At 48.1% G+C, this 19,109-nt stretch overlaps 1 protein-coding gene across 1 annotated transcript; it reads left to right on the plus strand.

Annotated features, from left to right (window-relative positions):
* The first annotated feature begins 8,487 nt into the window (after positions 1-8,487).
* Positions 8,488-16,872, plus strand: PROX2 (prospero homeobox 2). Its single transcript, XM_026519499.3, has 5 exons — positions 8,488-9,807; positions 10,931-10,942; positions 13,652-13,753; positions 14,977-15,171; positions 16,605-16,872. The coding sequence occupies exons 1-5, from the start codon at positions 8,488-8,490 to the stop codon at positions 16,788-16,790; spliced, it is 1,815 nt and encodes a 604-aa protein (XP_026375284.1). The 3' UTR covers positions 16,791-16,872.
* The last annotated feature ends 2,237 nt before the right edge of the window (positions 16,873-19,109 follow it).

Raw genomic sequence — 19,109 nt, forward strand, 5'->3', positions numbered from 1 at the left:
TTGCTCCAAATGCCTCACTCTGTAATACCCTGATACGTGTCTCCAGAGCACTTTTTAAACTCTTCTTTCATAAGGTTCTCACACCAGTCTTGAGTGAGGGGACGATTTCATTCCCATTTTAGAAAAGCAGAAAAAGCAGAAGGTGTGGCTTCAGGGTAAATGGCTGTAGCAGAGCCCAGACCTCCTAACGCCTGGCCCAGGGCACCCGTCTCTGCCACAGGAAAGGATCTCACATCCACAAGTGTTTTGCTAGATAGTGATGAGATATCGCAGCCACTTTGTGACCTTGGGCATGTCGCTTCACCAGGCTTTGGTTGCCTCATCCATAAAGCAAGAGCAGTGCATGAAGATCTGAGGTTCCCTAACACAGGTCTGTGATGTTTTCACTGGTTTTCAGAAAAGACAATGTAGAGGTTTTTACGAATCTCATTTAATTTGGACGTTATGCCCTTCTCTTCTCTTCTCTTCTCTTCTCTTCTCTTCTCTTCTCTTTTCAAAACCAGGGTAGTGAAGATTCTTTTATGAAATAAAAATGATAGTGGATTGTAGTCTTTTGCATACCTATTGGGGGGGGGGCTCTTACCTGCAAATAAAATGTCAAGACCTCTCAGGCTGGTCCAATTTTTTGTTGGTTTTCATTTCATTAATGGTTGACATCTAAAAGTCTGGAAACCAGGCAATGTACCAGATGATCCCCAAGTCCCCTCCAGGGCTACGTAAAGTTCCAGGGCTGTGGGGCCTCCCAGGCCCACCCTAGAGGAAAAGGAAATTGCAAATTAAGGAGTGCCTATGGTTGTGCTAGAGAGAGCAGCCCCCAGAACTCTAGGAAACAGCACTGTTATCCATCCAATCCCCTTTCACAGATGAAGAAACTGAGACGGGAGAGAGGCAAAGTTAACCTATGTAAGATCACACAGGAGTTAGTAGTGAGTCTGACCCAGGTCCAGCACCTAGTGGATCACGTTCACAGACACTCACGACCCAGACCAGCAGGGCTTCTAACTTGTATTTGTGTCTGTCTATGGACAGGGCTGTTTGGGCTAAGCTGTCTAACTGACCTCCTCTACCCATTTCCACCATCAGCCAATGCAGGGAGAGCTGCCCAGGGCTGGACCAGAGAGGGCTCGGGATGACCCCAGCCCATAGCCATGTGGGGATGATGCAGGGGTCTCCAGAGAATGAAACACAGATGAGGTTATATCTGAAAACACCTTAGAAAAGTCTAAACATGCTGTATGACCTTGAGATGTGCCACCCGAACGAGTTCACATTGGCAGCTAGGGTCTGTTAAGCCTGGTGAGTACCTGGATGAGAGGCTCCACAGGAACACTGTATTCCTGCACGACGTGTGATCACTAACATGAACGGCCTGTGGCGGACCCTTAGATACTGTGACATCTGCATGGGAAAGGCTGTTTCAGGCGAAGGCATTTTCCTCCATATTTCTCCAGCTGTATTGTGGGTGGTTATTGGGTAGGCACGAGACTGGTCCCATAGGAATCCAACCGTCTTGCATCAATCTGGATCGAGCATCGATGGCAGCGATGAGAATGAATTGTAACTCATGGGCTTTGTGTGATGCCCCATAGCCCACCTTGCTTCACTGGTTGGTTCTCTGGTGGTCCTGCTGGAGTGTATCAGAGGTGTTTGCTGTTCCTAAATGTGGGCACAGCACAGAAGGGGAGACACAGCCTGTGAGCTGCTGGTCTCACTACAACCGGCCCTGTGAGCTACCCTTTTCCCTTTGCCCCCTTGGGCAGATATCAAGGAGGATTTCTTGGAAGGGCGTAGACTCACAGGGAGAAGGGCTCCCCTGCTAGGAGGTGATCTGTGCAGTTGAAAATTCCACGGACCCTGGCTGTCTTTTCAGCCAGTGCCCATGGCCTCTAACATGTCAGGCACACGGCTTCTTTCTTAGGTCTATTATTTACTTGAAATTCCACCTTACTCTCATTTTACACTTTCTAGCTGTAAAATCCTACGTAACTTTGCACTTATCTCATGAGCCCTGTGTTCTGTGCTCATGTTTGTAGCTAAATTTGCTTCCCTAGTGGAGCTTTTTACGTCTGGTGCCCAGGAATGTATATCCAGGAAAGAGTCAATGAGAAAATCCAAGCTTTGTTTGTTTGGGTTTTTTTGTAGATTTTAATTTTTAGAGCAGTGTTAGGCTCACAGCCAAACTCAGCAGAAGGTACAGAGATCTTCCGTACATCCTCTGTCCCCACACATGCATAACCTTCCCCATAAATGCAAGTTTTTTAATATCAAGGGCAAAGGTTGATTTTTAAAAATTACAATGTGAAAATGTGCCCATTGAAAATATGGAAAATACAGAAAAGTAAAAAGAAGAAATAGATAAAAAGAACTATCCATGGTTCCATCACCTGTAAACAACATTGACAACATTTTAATGCATTTCTTTCTCATCTCTTCTCCTTTGTATTTTTAATAAGTGATTTTCTCTCTCCCTACTTATTATAAAATAATGTTCTACAAACTCTTCCACATATTCTAAGCAAAAAACAGTGTAAGTTCCCAGAGATATAGACAAGACTGTTCATCCCAAAATTATTCATAAGAACAATAGCTAAAACTTACCAGTAACTTACTATGTGCCAGGAACTGGTCTAAAAACTGGATCCTGACAAAAACGCTATTGTCGCATAGGTGTTACGGTTATTTCCATGTTACTAATGAGAAAGCTGAGGTACAGAGAGGTCACAGCTAGTAAGCGGCTCAGGGATTTGAATCGAAGCCGTCTGACTCTGCCGTCCATACTCTGTTGTCTGTATTGCTCTACTAGTGACAACATAAGAAAAAAATCTGACTGATCAAAAGGAAATTTATTAAATAAATTATGATATAGACACACAATGGAATATCACCAGCTTTCACAATGTTGTAGATAGATATTCATTGACATAAAAAAACAAAAAAAAAAAAAAAAGGGAAGGCATAGTTCCATGGCTTATGATTCCATTTTTAAAACTTTGTATAATTCGGAGAAATCATGTAAGTTTATCTGTAAACAGAGAAAAAAGCATAGAAAAAAAATGACAAACACCAAAATGTTAACTGTGATTTTTTTTTTCTAGGAGGCAGCATTCTAGGTGTCTTTCTTTTCCTCTCAGTACATCTCTATATTTGGGGAGTTGAATGACTCTTAATTGCTTTCATCATCTAAGAAACGCAGTAAAGCTATTTTTAAAGGGTTGTGGCGACTGCTATTCCATCAGTAACCGTGAGTGCGCTGCTGGTTAATTTTTAAAGAGAAAGCAGTGCGGCTTCGTGCCACACCCAGGTAAAGGGCTCTGGGGGGCACGCTGGCCCAGCGCACAGGCTTCCTGTGTCTCAGCTGCCTGGATGCAGAGTTTCCATGACTGTCCCACCATCCCTGAGCATCCAACCACAGCAGAGTCTGGCTGGATTTCTAGTTTCTGGCCCTCAGACATTCTCACGGATGGTTGCTTCGTTAAGCGCACTGAGCTCGTCTCTGACCCCAGTGGATCTGCCTTCTGGAGCACGCAGACTACAGGGAACCTCAAAAAACAAAACCTTAGATAACCCACAAGGGAGATTTGGCAAAGTCGGTGGTTCTATGCCCTATCTGTCTCTGTATTGGTTTGGTTCCCTGTAGACGCTAGAAAGATCTGAAATAGCGTACCTGTAATGAAGAGGTGAGAATCAGGCTACATAAAGTGCGCATGGAACAATTTACGCAGCAGAGGCAGCAAACACCTGTTTGGTGACCATTGGAAGTCAGGCACTACTTGGGGACACAAAGAGGGATCTCACAGCCTAAAGGAGAAGAGACAGGGCGCCTGGGTGGCTTAGTTGGTTGGCTGTCTGCCTTCGGCTCGGGTCGTGATCTCGGGGTCCTGGGATTGAGCCCCGCATCGCATCAGCAGGGAGTCTGCTTCTCCCTCCCACTCTCCCTCTGTGCTCTCTCGTTCTCAAATAAATAAAATCTCTAAAAAAAAAAGAAAAAAAAGAAAAAAAAGAAAGAAGAGACATTGATTACTTCAGAGAGGAGGTGACATTTCAGTTGGATTTTGGAGAGGGAGTAGGGGTTTGTCAGGTAGACAAGTGAGAGCAGGGCCTTCCAGGCAGATGGAATAGTAAAGTGCCAAGACCTGGAGTCGTGAAGGAGTTTGGCACGGTCCGGGAACACGGAGCCCAGGACAGCTCAGTGGCAATGCTCCCAATGAGGCAAGTTTTGAGGACAATGGCTCCAGAGGAGCTGAGACATCCGTACCTTATATTCAACAGGCAGCTAGCAAAGACTGATTCCATGCAGGGGCATAAGCAGGCCCATGTTTTAGAAAATTAATGCTGATGCCAATGTCACTGACAAAACGGAGACAATCTAAAGGGAAGTTCCACCGGCTGCCATCACCTCAGCTATCCGCCTGGCAGCTCCTGTCCACGTACGCTGCCTTCCCCCACTGCCATGGAGGAATCAAGGGTTCTCCTCTCTAAAGTCGATCTCTCCCCATGCATGACTTCTCGCCCCCACCTTCCTACCCAAGGATGGGCTCCAGAAATTCTCCCCCTCTGGCCTACATTAACAAACTACCTTTCTACGGCATCACCATGAGCCTACAAATATGCCGTTATTTCTTCTATCTTGACCCCATTTCTCCTTCCAGCCGCTGTCCCATTTCTCTCCTCTTTGCAAAACTCCTGGAAAGAGTTGTCGTAGTTAATGTCACCAATTCCTCCTCTTGTCCTTTGCCTTAAATCCACTCCCAACAGGCTTTTTCTCCCTATACCCCACCAAAACTTCTCGAATCAAGATCTTGAACACCTCTATGTTACTAACAATCCTTATGTGACTTGACCTCTCCCTGCTCCTAGAAACACCTTCTTCACTGGGCTCTCAGGCACTCCCACACCCCTAGATTTCTTCCTACCTCACTGAGCGCTCCTTCTCACCCTCGACTGATACCCCTCTGACCCCAGCCTCTTCATGTTGCTCTGTCCCAGGACTCGGACCTTGGCGCCCTCTTCCTCTCCGTATACATTCATTCCTTGGTGATCTCACCCATCTGCATATTGACAACCATCGACTTTATATTTTTAGCCCAGATCTCTTCACTGAGTCCCAGGCTTATTTATCCAACTGCTTTCTCAACATCTTCATTTGGAGGTCTCATGACTATTTCAAATTCAACATGTGCAAAATGGAGCTCCTGATATTCCTCCCCAAACCCACTCCTCTGGAGTCTCTCTGACTCAGCTCGTGGAATTTTGTCCTTTGAGTCGCTGAGGCCAAATGCTTTGGCGTCATCATCGGTCATACTTTATTTCCCTTTGTGCTCCACATCCAGTCTGTTAGCAAATTCTGTGGGCTCCACATTCAACGTATATCCAGGATCTGATGTAACTTCCCACTTGCATTGCTGCCGTCCTGGTCTGAGACACCTCACCTCCATTATTACCCTCTAGGTCACTGCCCAGATGCCTAGAGGCCTCGAGTGTCCTAGACTGTCCCCCAGTCTATTCTCCATCCAGTAAAGAATGGTCCTTTCAGAACTGAGTCAGGTCATATTACTTATAAACTGGCAGCGGGTCCTCATTTACGTCAGAGTAAAGGCCGACGTCTTCACAGTGGCCAGCACGGCCCTATTACAATGACCTTCCATACTTACTTAGTGTGTTATGTCATCTGGCTCCTTTTGCATGAATGTTGGCTCCACTTGGGCAGAGGACTTTGTCTGTTGTCAGCACTCGATCCACATTTGTTGAATGAATGAATGAATGTAGAAGGACCAGAGTGAGGAGAGGCTAGAGGGTGGGGGACCAGTACTGGTCCAGGTACTGGAATTGTCTAGGTAAAAAGTTGAGACCCTGAATCAAGAAACTGTAATGGGAAAGGCACAGTGGAATGCAGTCCGGAGCAATTTTTTGCCATAAATGACCGGGCATGGTAACCACATCACTGTTGAGGACGAGGACCTGGGGAGGAGTCCAAGGCCCCCCGCTTCCAGCTTAAACAAGATCGGTAGTATGAGAGGTGAGGCAGAGGGGCAGTTCTAGAGTTTGGGCTTGAACATGTTGAATGTAAGCAGGAGATGTTCACTCAGCAGTTAGAATAACTAAAACCAATCCCCTCTTCTTTTTGGAAGGTACTTAACTGCAAATATATATAGTTTATACGCCCGTGAGTCTCTTGTGATTAAAATATCAATTCTGCCAGTTCAGTGGTCATTATTAGTTCGAAAGCAGCCAATGTGTGCTTAATGAATGACCCAGATATGCCTAGCAGATGGTAGGAGTTGATGGAAAAGTCACTTTTCCATATTATACAAATAATATATATTCATTGTCAAATGATCACAGGAAGTTAAGAAACATGTCTCTCCTCAAGAGGTGTTAAACCACCCAAACCGTTGGGATGAATGTAGCAATACGCTTTTAAATGTACATTAATTTGGCAAATCATCTATTTCATTTTAGTCGTTTACGAATGTCTTACTCAAAGCAAAACACCTTCTAGTTATTCCGACCCGCGAACCTCGCTTTCAGTGACATTTTCCTCGTGATGGCCAGGCAGCTGCCACCACCTCCCACCCTCCGCCCTGGCACTGGGAGCAGCGTTGGTCATGGGAAGCTTGTCGGGTGTCTCTGCTGGTTGCCCGGCAGCATTAGGTGGACGCTGGGCCATGTCTACACAAGAACTCAGAGGCTCCTGAAAAGCCAAGGTTTGCCCGAGGTAGAGAACTCCAAATAAGCTTCAGACGGAGAGTGGGAAGAAAACAAGCAGACTCTCTCCTGCCAGCATTTGTGTAAGCGAAGCAAAGGAGAGTGGAAATTTCTAGAGGAAAAAAATTCATTTACCTCTTGTAGGAAAGGAGGCATCCACTTGACAGAGAAGTCGGCCTCTTTTTCTTTTTTTAAAGGTTTATTGATGTGTGTGAGAGAGAGAGTACGGAGTGGGGGCAGAGGGAAAGGGAGAGAAAGTCTTAAGCAGACTCCACACTGAGTGTGGAGCCCAACGCGGGGCTCGATCTCACAACCCTGAGACCAGGACTTGAGCCAAAACTGAGAGTCAGACAGTTAACCAACTGTACCACCCAGGCACCCCGAACTCAGTCTCTTACACAGGTCTTTCCATCTCCGGGGAGGCAGCTAAAGTGTGGTTGTGTCAAAGGATTTGGAATCTTAGCAACTGCGAGCCACTCTCAGCCTCACTGAGCCTCAGTTTCTTCGTCTGTAAAATGGGAGAATTAACTGATTCTCAGGATTGGCACCAGTGCAATGAGGTGGCATGTACAAACGTTTGTAAACTGCCAGTGCCTTAAACTTGCTATCTGAAGCCTCCTGTATCAAGTGCATTTTGATACTTTGTGGGGGGAAAAATAGCTTTAGGCAGGCTTTCCTAAAATAGCTCCCCGTTTCTTCCCACACCCTCATCCCAGCTTCCAACCCCTTATCGCACTTTTCCTTCATAGCAGGGATCACGACCCAAAAATAGACGTGTTCATTCCCTCTTCTCCTGGGAGCCAGTCAGCTCCACGAGAGCAGGGTTCTGCCGCTCTGGTTCAGCACTGTCTCTCCAAGGGCTCAGACCAAGGCCCGAGGCCTAGGAGGCGCGTAATGAATAGTTGTTAAACGTGAGCAATGAGCGTACCATCTGATTCTTCCAGGAGCCGGACGGGGGAGCCATCACACAGCTGGTTCTCAAACTCTTAAATGCAGGCTCTGTGGCCCAGTACGAAGGGATTCTGATTGTGTGCGACTGGTGGGGGCTCCTGGATTTGCTATTTTTAACAGGTGCCTGGGCGCCCGGGGGTTTGTGGCGGTAGACACTAAGAAGGTTACTCTGAATCAGAGAAACCTTGTTTTGACTCCAGCCTGCCACTTAACTGGTTGTGTATGACCTTAGGGAGGTAACTTGACTTCTAGGAGCCCCTTTCCTTATCTCTTCAGTGAGAATGACAACATTCTCAGGGAGCTGTTACGAGAATTAAATTAGGTCATGGATGTGAAGTTCTTGGCATGAGGCCAGTTGTGCAGTTGGCTGCTGTTATATTTATTATTATTATTATTCTATTGTTATGCCCTAGCAAGAGAATTTCTCCCTGAAGGATCACGCTTAGGAATCTCTTAAAGTAGGATCCCCACCAGCAGCACGGCATCACCTGGGAGCTGGTTAGAGGTACAGAAAGTCTGACCCACCCGAGACCTGCTGAACGTGACCTTGCACTGTTAAGAAGAGCTCTAGGTTATTCGTTTGCACATTCGGGTTTGAAAAACACTGCTCAAAATCACATATGCCATTGTTTTCTTCCTGTCTCTAACTCCAGAGTCGGCTCAGGTTTCTAAGCCCTAGCATCACAGAGTTTGAATCCTTGACAGCTGCTTCTCATCCTTCTGAGTGCAAAGAGGGAGCCCCCAGCTCACTCTGGGTACCCCTCCAGCTGAGGACGTTTGGAGAAGGGATTCCTTCACGGAGCTGCAGCTAACCCTCTGAGCAAGTAGGAGATGGACCCAAACTCTGGCTTGCTTCCTCCTCTGTCCCGGGCTTGCTCCCACCTGGCAGAACCCTGTATGGAAGGTGAGAGAAGCCCAGCCCCCCGAGAGAAGGGCAGAGACTCCCCCTTTGCCTGGAGCCCAGGCCCCAGCTCCACCTTTGCCGACCCTGACTGGTTTTGGGATGAGAACATCCAAGCAAAGCGGGCCAGGGTGGAGACCATCGTCCAAGGCATGTGCCTCTCTCCTCACGCTCTGGCTCTGGGGCCAGGCAATGCCGGAGCCAGGGACGGCGCGTATTGTGCAGAGAAGGCCCGGGAGCGGAAGAGGAAGCAGAGCCTTCCCATGCAGCAGGGCCCTCTGAAGCCAGGCCCTGTCGGGGACCACGGCAGCAGGAAAGGGGGCCCTCGGGTAAGAGAACAGCTCCATCAGCTGAAGCAACAGCTAAGACATTTACAAAAGCACATCCTGCAGGCTGCTGAGCCCAGGGACGCAGCCCAGGACCCAGGAGGCTCCGAGACAGACCAGGGCCCTCTGAGGGTAAAGCAGAGGAAGGGCTGTGGATCTAGGCCCTGGGCTATGGACAGTGACCACTACCAGGGTTCCCGTGCGGACCTCTCCTGGGAGGAAGAACACAGGGCATCTGAGGTGGAATGCCAGTCTGACGAGCCCAGATTCCTTCCCTGTGGAGCACGGGCTTTGCTGGAGATTCTGAGGAAAGAACTGACGGGGGCTGTGGCCCAAGCTGTGGACTCAGTATTACAGAAGGTACTAACGGATCCACCAGGCCACCTGACTCAGCTGGGCAGAAGCTTCCAGGGGCTTGTGCCAGAGGGGAGAAGTGAGCCCTCACCTCCTGAGAGAGGAGCCTGTAAAGATCTGTTTCCTTTGGCCACCTTGCCCAGGAGGGCCCAGCCACAGACTGGGGTCCCATTGCGAAACCTATCACTGGCCAAGTCTCTGGATCCTCCTCGATACCCTGTCTCTCTGAGGATGATCCCCAGATCCTATCAGGGTCCTCCAGCAAACTGCCCTTTGACGGCGCCTTCCCACATCCAGGGAAATCAGATCCTTGGCCAGCTACTGGGTCACGGACCCAGTGGTCACTGGAGCAGCAGTCTTTCCCACGACTCATCTTCCCAAAGCCACCCCTCCTCAGAGCCGGCCCTGCGACCGTGGGGAGCGGTCAAGCTGCGACCTTCGGTTCTGAGCCAGCAGCAGTACGCCTTGCCCTTCACTTCCCCCCGTTTGGAGAGGCTGCCCCTTCTCCCCTCGGTGAAGATGGAACCGGGCGGTCAGCAGGCCGCCCCCGACGCGCTGCCTTTTCCTTCCGTCCACATATCCTTTACTGGTAACTGAACTTCTCACCGCCACGGCCCAGAGAAACGGGCAGTCTGGAAGGTGAGGGGAGGCAGGGACAAATAACTCCATAGTATTCAATAGCTTTGCTTTCCCGATGGCCTTAATGTTCCTTCCAGGCTCTCCTTCCCTGAGGCTCGTAGTTGTTAGGTCTTGACAGGGTGGTGCCACATTCTGGGATTTAAGGATGCCGAGAAGCTTCACTAACCTTCTTCTGTGACACGGGGGATTCTACCACTACTGACTCTTTCCTTTGGGTCTGAAAGAGTTTTGTTTGTAAACTCAAGGGGCTTCCAAAATATGATAAATACCTGATGGAAGGAAAACCCCATAATGTGGTTGTCCGAGGCCTGTACACCTAGGCAGAGAGGGTCGAAGGAATGACCTCATCTGAAGCATGGCTCTCCCAATCTCTTGACTCCGCAGGCAAAAAAGCCTACATTGTCCAGGTAGTTCACAGGGAAGCGATGAGGGACCAGAAACTTCTGAGGCAGATGGAAAAGGGGACGCTTTCTTGAGGGGTTAGACCCAAGAGGCAGCTGGAGGGGTAAGAAGGCTTTAGTTTGAGGAACAGCTTCTAAGCTGCAGCTGAGAGGACTAGAGCTTGGGGGCTGGGCGTCTAGAGGCAATGGGGATGGCTTTCCTATGCGGAAGGCTGAGGGGCTGAGGGGCTGGGCAGGTCTGAGGGGATCTGGATCTTACTGCAATCCTTAGGCAGACCCCACTCTCTCAAATAGTGTTGCCCAGAGTAACCCTCCCTCAGGATATTAATGGTTATTAAATTAGGAAAAAAGCAGCTTGGGTAAATACTAGATTATTTTTACTGGTTATTAAATACTGGCTATTTCTACTACTGGGTAGTTTGTGGGACTTCTCAGAGCCTTTAACATGCTGATGTCCACGGGAAGCTCTAGGAGGAGAAGGTCTGCAGCCTCAAACTCACATGACCGAAGATCCTCTTCCAACAAGCATCCTTGTAGAACTAAAATTCCCGACGTTAGTTTGGATGTTGCTTTTATAGCGAGCTGAGCTCACACTGCTCCTTCTCATGGGCAGCCTATAATTGAGTCTTCCAGAGGTCAGTGCGTCTGTGGAGCTGCATATCCAGGTGTGAACAGTCGTGTCCTCTGCCTGGGAAGCTGTATGAAGGGCGGCAGGACGGGGTGGGACCCGCTCACTGCCACACCGCGATGGGCTCTTGTGTTCTAAAGGCCACGAGCGCCCTCTTCTGGTCACAGGTGTTGGAGGCGCGCCTAAAGCTTGGGCACCGCTGTGCTGTCCGGGCAGGCAGGCAACTCCAAGAACGCTCCCGGGCCACTACTGCCTCTCAGGCAGTAGGAAATCTTGGAGGTGCAGAGACAGATCGACAGGAAATCGCCCCGTGAGACAAAGGCTAGGTTATTTCTGGGCCTTTGGTAAGAAGCCACTGGTTAAAGTCGGGCAATGGGGGAAGAACCTAAGGGACTCAGTCCCTAAAGGTTCTTTGCTATACTTCCCCTGGCAGGGGCGTGCTGATATTTCTCGGGCACCTACTGTGTGCCTAGTCCCGCTCCGTAAAATGAGGACTGGACTCAGACAGCTTTGGGAGGTCCGGCTGCACGGAATGATTTGGGGCCCCCAGGCGGCATCCTGGTTCCCCAGCTGGTCCCTCATTCCTGTTGCCTTCACTCCAGAATTAGAGATGTGTTCCTGTGGGCCACGAAAGCCGCTAAGAGCAAGCTACTTTGAAGCGCTGAAGAAAGTTCACAGCCGTAGGACATCCGGCGCAACAGGCCGAGCAGGCGCGGTGACCAGACAGTAGGGGGCAGCACCTGCTGCGCCGCGCCCCTTCCCTGCGGCGGGCAGGGAAGCCGCAGTTCACATGATCTGTCCACCACCCCTTAGCCACAGTTCTGAGACTCAGGAGCTCTGGAAGTCCCTGTGATTTCTTCCCCCTAAGGCTGATGGAAACATTTTTGGGGGCAAAACCTGACCTGCACTGATTGGAGGCCATTTATTGACTATCCCACTTACTGTAAATAACCATCCACTTTGCTGTGGAAATATGAATGTATCGGATGACGGACTGCTGCCACAGCCCCTGCTCTGGCCCGTAACGAGCATATGGCATATGCACCGTGTGGCCATTATAAAATAATAAATTCTGAAATCCGAAGCCCATTTGGCGCAGCGTTTCGGAGAAGGGGTTGTGGGCCTGTGTGAGCTCACCATCTTCCAGGCTCCACTCTAGATCAGGTATCCGAGGCAGGGACAGAGGAGCAAACTAATTTGCCTAAAGTCACAAGACAAACACACGTGGAGCCAGGATTCAAACCCAGGGTCGGAGACAAGCACAAGCTTTAACTACTGCACTTACATTTTAGAAATGAGGCCCAGAGGCTTGCCCCTAATGAGGTGGCAAAATCAGTGTCCGAAACTGGGTCTTTGGGCTACTAAATCCAGCCTTCTTTCCACAGCATTTGTGAACCTTTAAGAAGAATAAGAAGTAGGTCCAACGAGGCAAGGGCAGGGGTCCTCTGGGCAGCAGCCTGGGTGCCCAGGCCATCTGTAACCGTGATTAGTTGGTTTGGTCTCCTTTGGGTAAACTGATGCGTCCTACTAAGACATCCTAATTGTCCAAAAGGTACAGCTCTCTGACCTGAACTCCGAGGTTACTCTGTGTAACGCTTCCCACCCAGCCCCAGGACGGTCCCTGGGAATGCTATGTGTTCTTCTGTAAGAATCTTTATTTCCCTCCCATGCTGGTGCTGGGCACTCACACCACAGCTCCCTGCTCTTGTTAGAGGAGAGGCAGTCTACTCTCAGAGTGAGGGATGGGTTAGAATATAATGGATTCAGGTTGATCATCTAATCACTCATTCATTCTTTCAGCCAACAATCATTTATTGAGCACCTGTTATGTTCCTAGCACCGGGCTAGGCATGTGGAATACAAAAACAAGAAGATAAGGTCCTTGCCCTCAAGGAGCTCACAGTCTAAATGGGGAGACAAACATGCAGTAAAATTTCCAGTAAGGTCACTGCTACAACAGAGGTTTGTACAAAGAGCCTTGATACCCCAGGGGAAGGAAGGCCTAATTCAGCAAGGAAATATTTCACAGAGGAGGGGTGTCCGAGCTGAGCTGGGAGGGGTGAAGGAGAGCTCTGCCAGGCACTCGGGGAGCAGGCACAACAGCCGAGAAGTTCGAGCTTCCTGAGCGGGAGCAAACTGTGATCTGCTCCTCAGGCTGGTTAGGTGCTTGCTGGCTTAGAAACTGCCAAGGGAGCTATGAGAGTAGAATGGGGACCATCAAGTCGGCTCATCTCATTTTACAGATGGGGAAACTGAGGCAAGGAAGGGGAAGGAAATCTCTACACGGGGTTTTGAAATCTGGGACAGACCTGCCATCTCTTCCCATTCTATTCTGACAGTGCACAAGCACAAAGTACGACAAACTGTATTTGATGTCATAGAAGCCATAGAACTTTTGTACATCAAGTGTTTTTTAAATTCTGAAAATTTACTGTACATATATGGATGGTATTCAGCGTCTGGAAAAAGCTTTTTTTGTTTTGTTTTGTTTTTTCAGTAAGCTCTAAGCCCAACGTGGGTCTTCCAAGATCAAGAGTCACATTTCTACCGACTGAGACAGCCAGGCACCTTAAGAAAAAGCTTATCTGATCAGACTTGCTAGAGACAGAAAAATGGAACTAATCCACCATTCAAATAGAAAAAAAGTAAAATAGAAACCATAAGGAACAGGACAATTCATTATTTGGGTAAATTAATAAAATTGATTAACTGGTGTTAATTTTCCTTGACGCTGAGATAAATCCAGGAGGGCCTAAATCCTGGTCACTTGAAGAAGGCCAAACTGATGTTTTTCTTCACACGTTATCCCAGCTCCAACCTCCTGAAGGCTTACTTCCCTGATGTCCAGGTAAAGTCATTCTTCACCTCTGAAAGCCTCTGCAAAACTCCCAAGAGGCAGTGGGTTTTGGCCAGTGGGAGGCAAGTCCCAGGTCACATGTGCACGTCACGTCCCCTTCATGTTGCTGATGGAAATATACAATTTCCAGTTCTGGGCTGAGACTTTTCATGAATAGCTTTGGGCCACAAAGGTTGGGTATCTGAATTTTAAGATTTTGAGCTGTAGATACACCCAGAAACACATGGGGAGGGATGGTGGCTGGGAGAGGGAAACATTAGTAAACAGCATCTTTGGCCTAGTGTTTTGTCTCTTCTGGGGGAGAGCACGATAAAGAAAGACTATATAAAGAGCCGGACACTGTCATGTTTATATTCAAAGTGCTGTATTTCAAAACTAACTGAAGGTGTATAGAGATCAAGCATGACAATAAGGGAGATCGAGCTCTGATTGTTGGAACCGGAGCTTGCCTGTTCCCGTAAACGGTCTGAGGGCCTCCTCTACCCTGGATGTTGGGATAGAGCGGCTAATACTTTGTAACTACATCCTTTGTGTTTTCCAGATCTTTCCCTCATATTCAGTTGCTCAGTTGACCCCTGCACCACACTCTGATTTCAATTCATTCTGTAACTCCAGGGTGGCCATGACCTGCTCTCTGCTCTACACCCTTATCCCTTCCTTTTGCCCTTGACCCTGCAGAAGGCTCTGGGACTGCCATGTAATCTGCCCAGGTGCAGCAGAAGCATCTGGCCTTGACCCCAGACTCTCCAAAGTCACACGAGACACCATGGAAAGCTTTTCATGGGTAAAAAAAAAAAAAGAAGTCGTAAATTCAGTATATCAAAAACAATATTTTCTAATAGCCATTATAGCTAATTGAGATTTTCCTGTGTAAAAGTGAATAGGCTAGGAAAACAGGTGTGGCTTCTTTTTAAAGAATGCCCTTTTTGGGGTGCCTGGGTGGCTCAGTCAGTTAAGCATCCGACTCTTTATTTCAGCTCAGGTCATGATCTCAGGGTTGTGAGACTGAGCCCTGGATCAGGTCCACGCTGGGCGTGGAGCTTGCTTAAGTCTCTCTCTCCCTCTGCCCCACCCCCCCTTAAAAAAAGAAAGCCCTTTTTAATGGTGGTTGAAGCCATCCTTATCGAGCCCTATGTTGAATTGGAAGCTGACAGTTGGGACTCTGAGCACCTCATGGCAAATGTCTGACCTGATGGACCCTGTTGTTTGTACAGTTCAACCGCTGCATAACCTCCCAGATGATCAAGTGGTTCAGCAACTTTCGTGAGTTTTATTACATCCAAATGGAGAAATTTGCCCGGCAAGCGATTTCAGATGGTGTCACAAATCCCAAAATGCTGGTGGTACTCCGCGACTCGGAACTTTTTCGAGCTCTCAATATGCACTATAACAAGGGAAATGATTTTGAGGTAAGACCATGTACTTGGGTCCCATGAGGTCTGATGAGTGCCTTCCCTTTGCGATTGAGTTTTAGAAAAGATCCCCTTCTGTGTCTGTCCTTAAGTCACTGAGAACCAGGGCAGCCTGGGGCCAATATCTGTATCACCCACAAAAAGGAGACTCAACATCTTCTCTGAGGCAACAGGTGGATATCACGAGATGAATATAAACCCAGTCTTCATTCTGAAACTAAAACAGAAGTTGACCAGATGTTGTGCCATTTTAGATCGAATACTCTGCAATGAAAAATTCCATAACTTGACCTTTTCGCCTTAGCGCCAGGAGGCACACAACTCAATGCTGGGCTGTGGCAGCACCTAGACTTGGCCCCGTTTTCTTTAGGATTTCTGTTCATCATTTGGTTCTTTATTCTCACTTGAACAGTTCTATTTGTGGGCCTTTCATGGCAAGTCACCTCAGAGCCTTTCTTTCTGGAAATACTGAATACATACCACTCAAGCTTCTCGGTCCTTTGGGGATCTCTATGAAGGCACACTGTTGGCACCTTACGTACAGCATCAGGAAAGGGTGAGCAAGTGGCCTAGATGTCATGGGTGAGCACTCCTAATCCAGACACGCATTTCCTTGTGTGTGGCCGACAGCTCTGCTGGGCTGGCGTCCCCTTCTGCAGGCCACTGACTACACTTCCCTCTCCTTGCCTTTCTCACTTGACTCGGGTGTACCCAAGAGAGGGAAGAACTGTTGGCGTCTATCAGATGTTTTGTCAGAATATGTCTGGAAACCTAAGCCTTCTTTCTGAGGCTTGTGGCATCAGGGCATGTGGATGGGGCAGGGCTGCCATATCTTTCCACGTGGGGTGGTCATCTGGCATGAGAGGAGGCAAGCCAGGCTGGATTTGGAGGACCTGTGGGACTCCCCATCATTTATGGTGCCCGTCTGTGTGAGGTCCTGCAACATATGCTTGAGTTCCCCTCCACCTCGTGCTTGGCTTTGGAAGCAGGAATGATTCCAAGTCTTTTGGATCCAACCCCAAAACATGGTGGGATGAGGTACAACAGTTGTGAACTTGGGGGCATGACTTTCCACATTAGGCACTAAGGAAGAGAATACTAAAAACCTCCTTTGAACCACAGATTTAATTTCAATCGGAGTCAGAGTTTCCCACTTACTAAAAGCATCACAGTTAGTGGAATCCACTTCTCCTACAAAGGGAGTGTCCCTAATATGCTTTTTGCCAGGGCTGTCTCACGGGTACCATCATTTTAAGGTTTGTATTTGATGAGAGAGCAGGGGATTCTTAGGGCTGTAGAAACTGAGAGCCAGGAGTAGAGATGCTCTTATCAGCCCACTACCCCAGAACAGGCAGCACTGAGGTCTGCACAGCACCAGCGCTCCTCGGCCTCATGTCTTTTCTTTCTTGTGCGTCTCTTTGGGAATGCAGGTCCCAGACTGCTTCTTGGAAGTTGCCAGCTTGACGTTACAGGAGTTCTTCAGGGCTGTCTCCGCGGGGAAAGACTCAGATCCTTCCTGGAAGAAACCCATTTATAAAATTATTTCGAAACTAGACAGTGATATCCCAGAGATATTCAAATCTTCCAGCTATCCCCAGGAGCTGTTTCGGAATTAAGATCCCACCAACTGAGGAGCAACTGGCCAGGGTTTCCTAGGTTTGTCTTAAATGGCAGTCAGTATAGCTGTAGTCAAATGAAAAGGGCATAAGGAGAAACCCCCCACATAGGTCCTATTACCATTTCGGATCATTTATTTCCTTTTTCAGAATCGTCAGAGTCTTAATCCTAACTATAAAATACATCAACCAAACGTAATGGTGTGTTGGCAGCATATTGTAAAAGGGACATCACAGTTTGGAATCAGAACTTAAATCTCCACTCCCCTGTTTCCCGGGGTTGTGACCCTGGGAATTTGCCAGCATCTCTGCATTTGTAAAGCCAGGTTGTGAGGATAAAAGATATTCTGTCCTAAAGTACACTGTGAAATGTTACTTACTACACAAATGTTAGTTTTCTCCCCCCTGGGCTTTCAGATAAAGTTACCTTTTGTGTGTGTGTGTTTTTGTTTTGTTTTTACAAATCGCTGGTTTTCATTACCTATTTATTGAGCTCCACCTATTTGCTAGACACTTTCTTTTTTTTTTTTTTTTAAAGATTTTATTTATTTATTTAACAGAGATAGAGACAGCCAGCGAGAGAGGGAACACAGCAGGGGGAGTGGGAGAGGAAGAAGCAGGCTCATAGTGGAGGAGCCTGATGTGGGGCTCGATCCCATAACGCCCTGAGCCGGAGGCAGACGCTTAACCGCTGTGCCACCCAGGCGCCCCTGCTAGACACTTTCAAATACATTATCTTTAGGCTTTTCACTCTGAAAAGTAGATACTATCTTCATTTGAAAAACAACCAAACCCAAGTTTGAGAACTACGAGGTAACTTGCCAAAGCATAAGGCTAGGGCATTTGGGTCAGCGGGGATGGTCAGGAGTATGGAGGAACCCAAGGCCTTCTGATGCCAGACGATATGCGGGAGCACCTTGTGCTGCCTTTCGTGATCTCAAAGAGGCCACCGTCCCCAGGAAGCATCCAGCACTGATGGGGCACTGCCATCTGACCCCCTCTGCCTAGCACTCAAGAATGCTTCATCACCCAGGATTTCTGCTGATCATGCCAGCACGCCCAAAGCAAGCTTTCTGCTGGACTTGAGTGTTGCTGTTCATTCATTCATCTGCTGGAAGGTTATCAGCGGGACAACCCGACTAGGCTCTAGAAGACCAATGCAACTGATGCCCCAACCTTTTACGTGCAGAAGAAACTGAACTTCAGACTTGAAAGCTGGAAGGGGCCTTAGGAGATCATCTGGCCCACCCTGTTTAAGTTAGGAAGAAGGGAACTGAGGTCCAGACAGGACACTTGCACAGCCCGTGCAGAGCCTCCAGACAATAAATGACGTAACTGGGTGGAAGGCATCACACACAGTAACAGAAACTCCCACTCCATAAGGACATCACAGGCCATGGTCAATCTTTTAGATTAAGGAATTCATGAAATCAACCTTTTTTTGTTTTCCCTACTGGCCCAACACAAACTGTGACTTACTCTGAGCATATAGGCAAGACCTGTGCAAAGCTGAGTAACCGCATCTGTCTTCTACGCCAGTCAGGGCCAAGTCTTGTAAGCACTGCAAAGGTGTGCAGGCTGGGGTGGGGGTGGGGGTGGGTCACACAGAGCTCAGGGCCTGTCATTCTGATTAAGGGATGTCTGTGACTTAAGAAGTAAGAAGCTGGAGTGCCTGGGTGGCTCTGTCGTTAGGCGTCTGCCTCTGGCTCAGGTCATGAGCCCAGGGTCCTGGGATTGAGTCCCGCATCGAGCTCCCTGCTGAGCAGGGAGCCTGCTTCTCCCTCTCCCTCTGCCTACTGCTCTGCCTGCTTGTGCTCTGTCAAATAAATAGGTAAAATCTTTATTAAAGAAAAAAAAAGCAGCTTACTTTTTCCCCATCTACGTAAAACAAGTTTTTATATTCAACTACCCTCACTTCCTTGACTTTCTGGGTGGGCTGGATCAGAGGAGATAAAATCCCTAAACTATTGCTAGATGTATCCATATAAAAAGATATGAAAAATGACTTTCTTTTGAATTTCCTCTCACTTCAAACAGCTGAGAGGAAAACCAAAACAGATGGATTCAGCCCAAACCAATCTTTTCAGGTTGCTTTAAGGTTATTTGTAAATGTCCTTCGATATATCCAGTTGCACTCAGACAATTTTTGTCATATTTTCTCCCACAATGTTCCCTTCAAAAATGAAGCAATCTTCAAATGTAAGTTTTAAAATAGGTGAGCACTGAGTATCCTGAGCGAGGGCAGTTATCTATGGTTGGAGACGGCAGAAGAACTCACTACCCAGAGCGGTATTACGTAGCTCTTGAAGATATTCATGG

The sequence above is a fragment of the Ursus arctos genome, unplaced genomic scaffold (genome assembly GCF_023065955.2).
Source record: "Ursus arctos isolate Adak ecotype North America unplaced genomic scaffold, UrsArc2.0 scaffold_25, whole genome shotgun sequence".
Classification (NCBI taxonomy): domain Eukaryota; kingdom Metazoa; phylum Chordata; class Mammalia; order Carnivora; family Ursidae; genus Ursus; species Ursus arctos.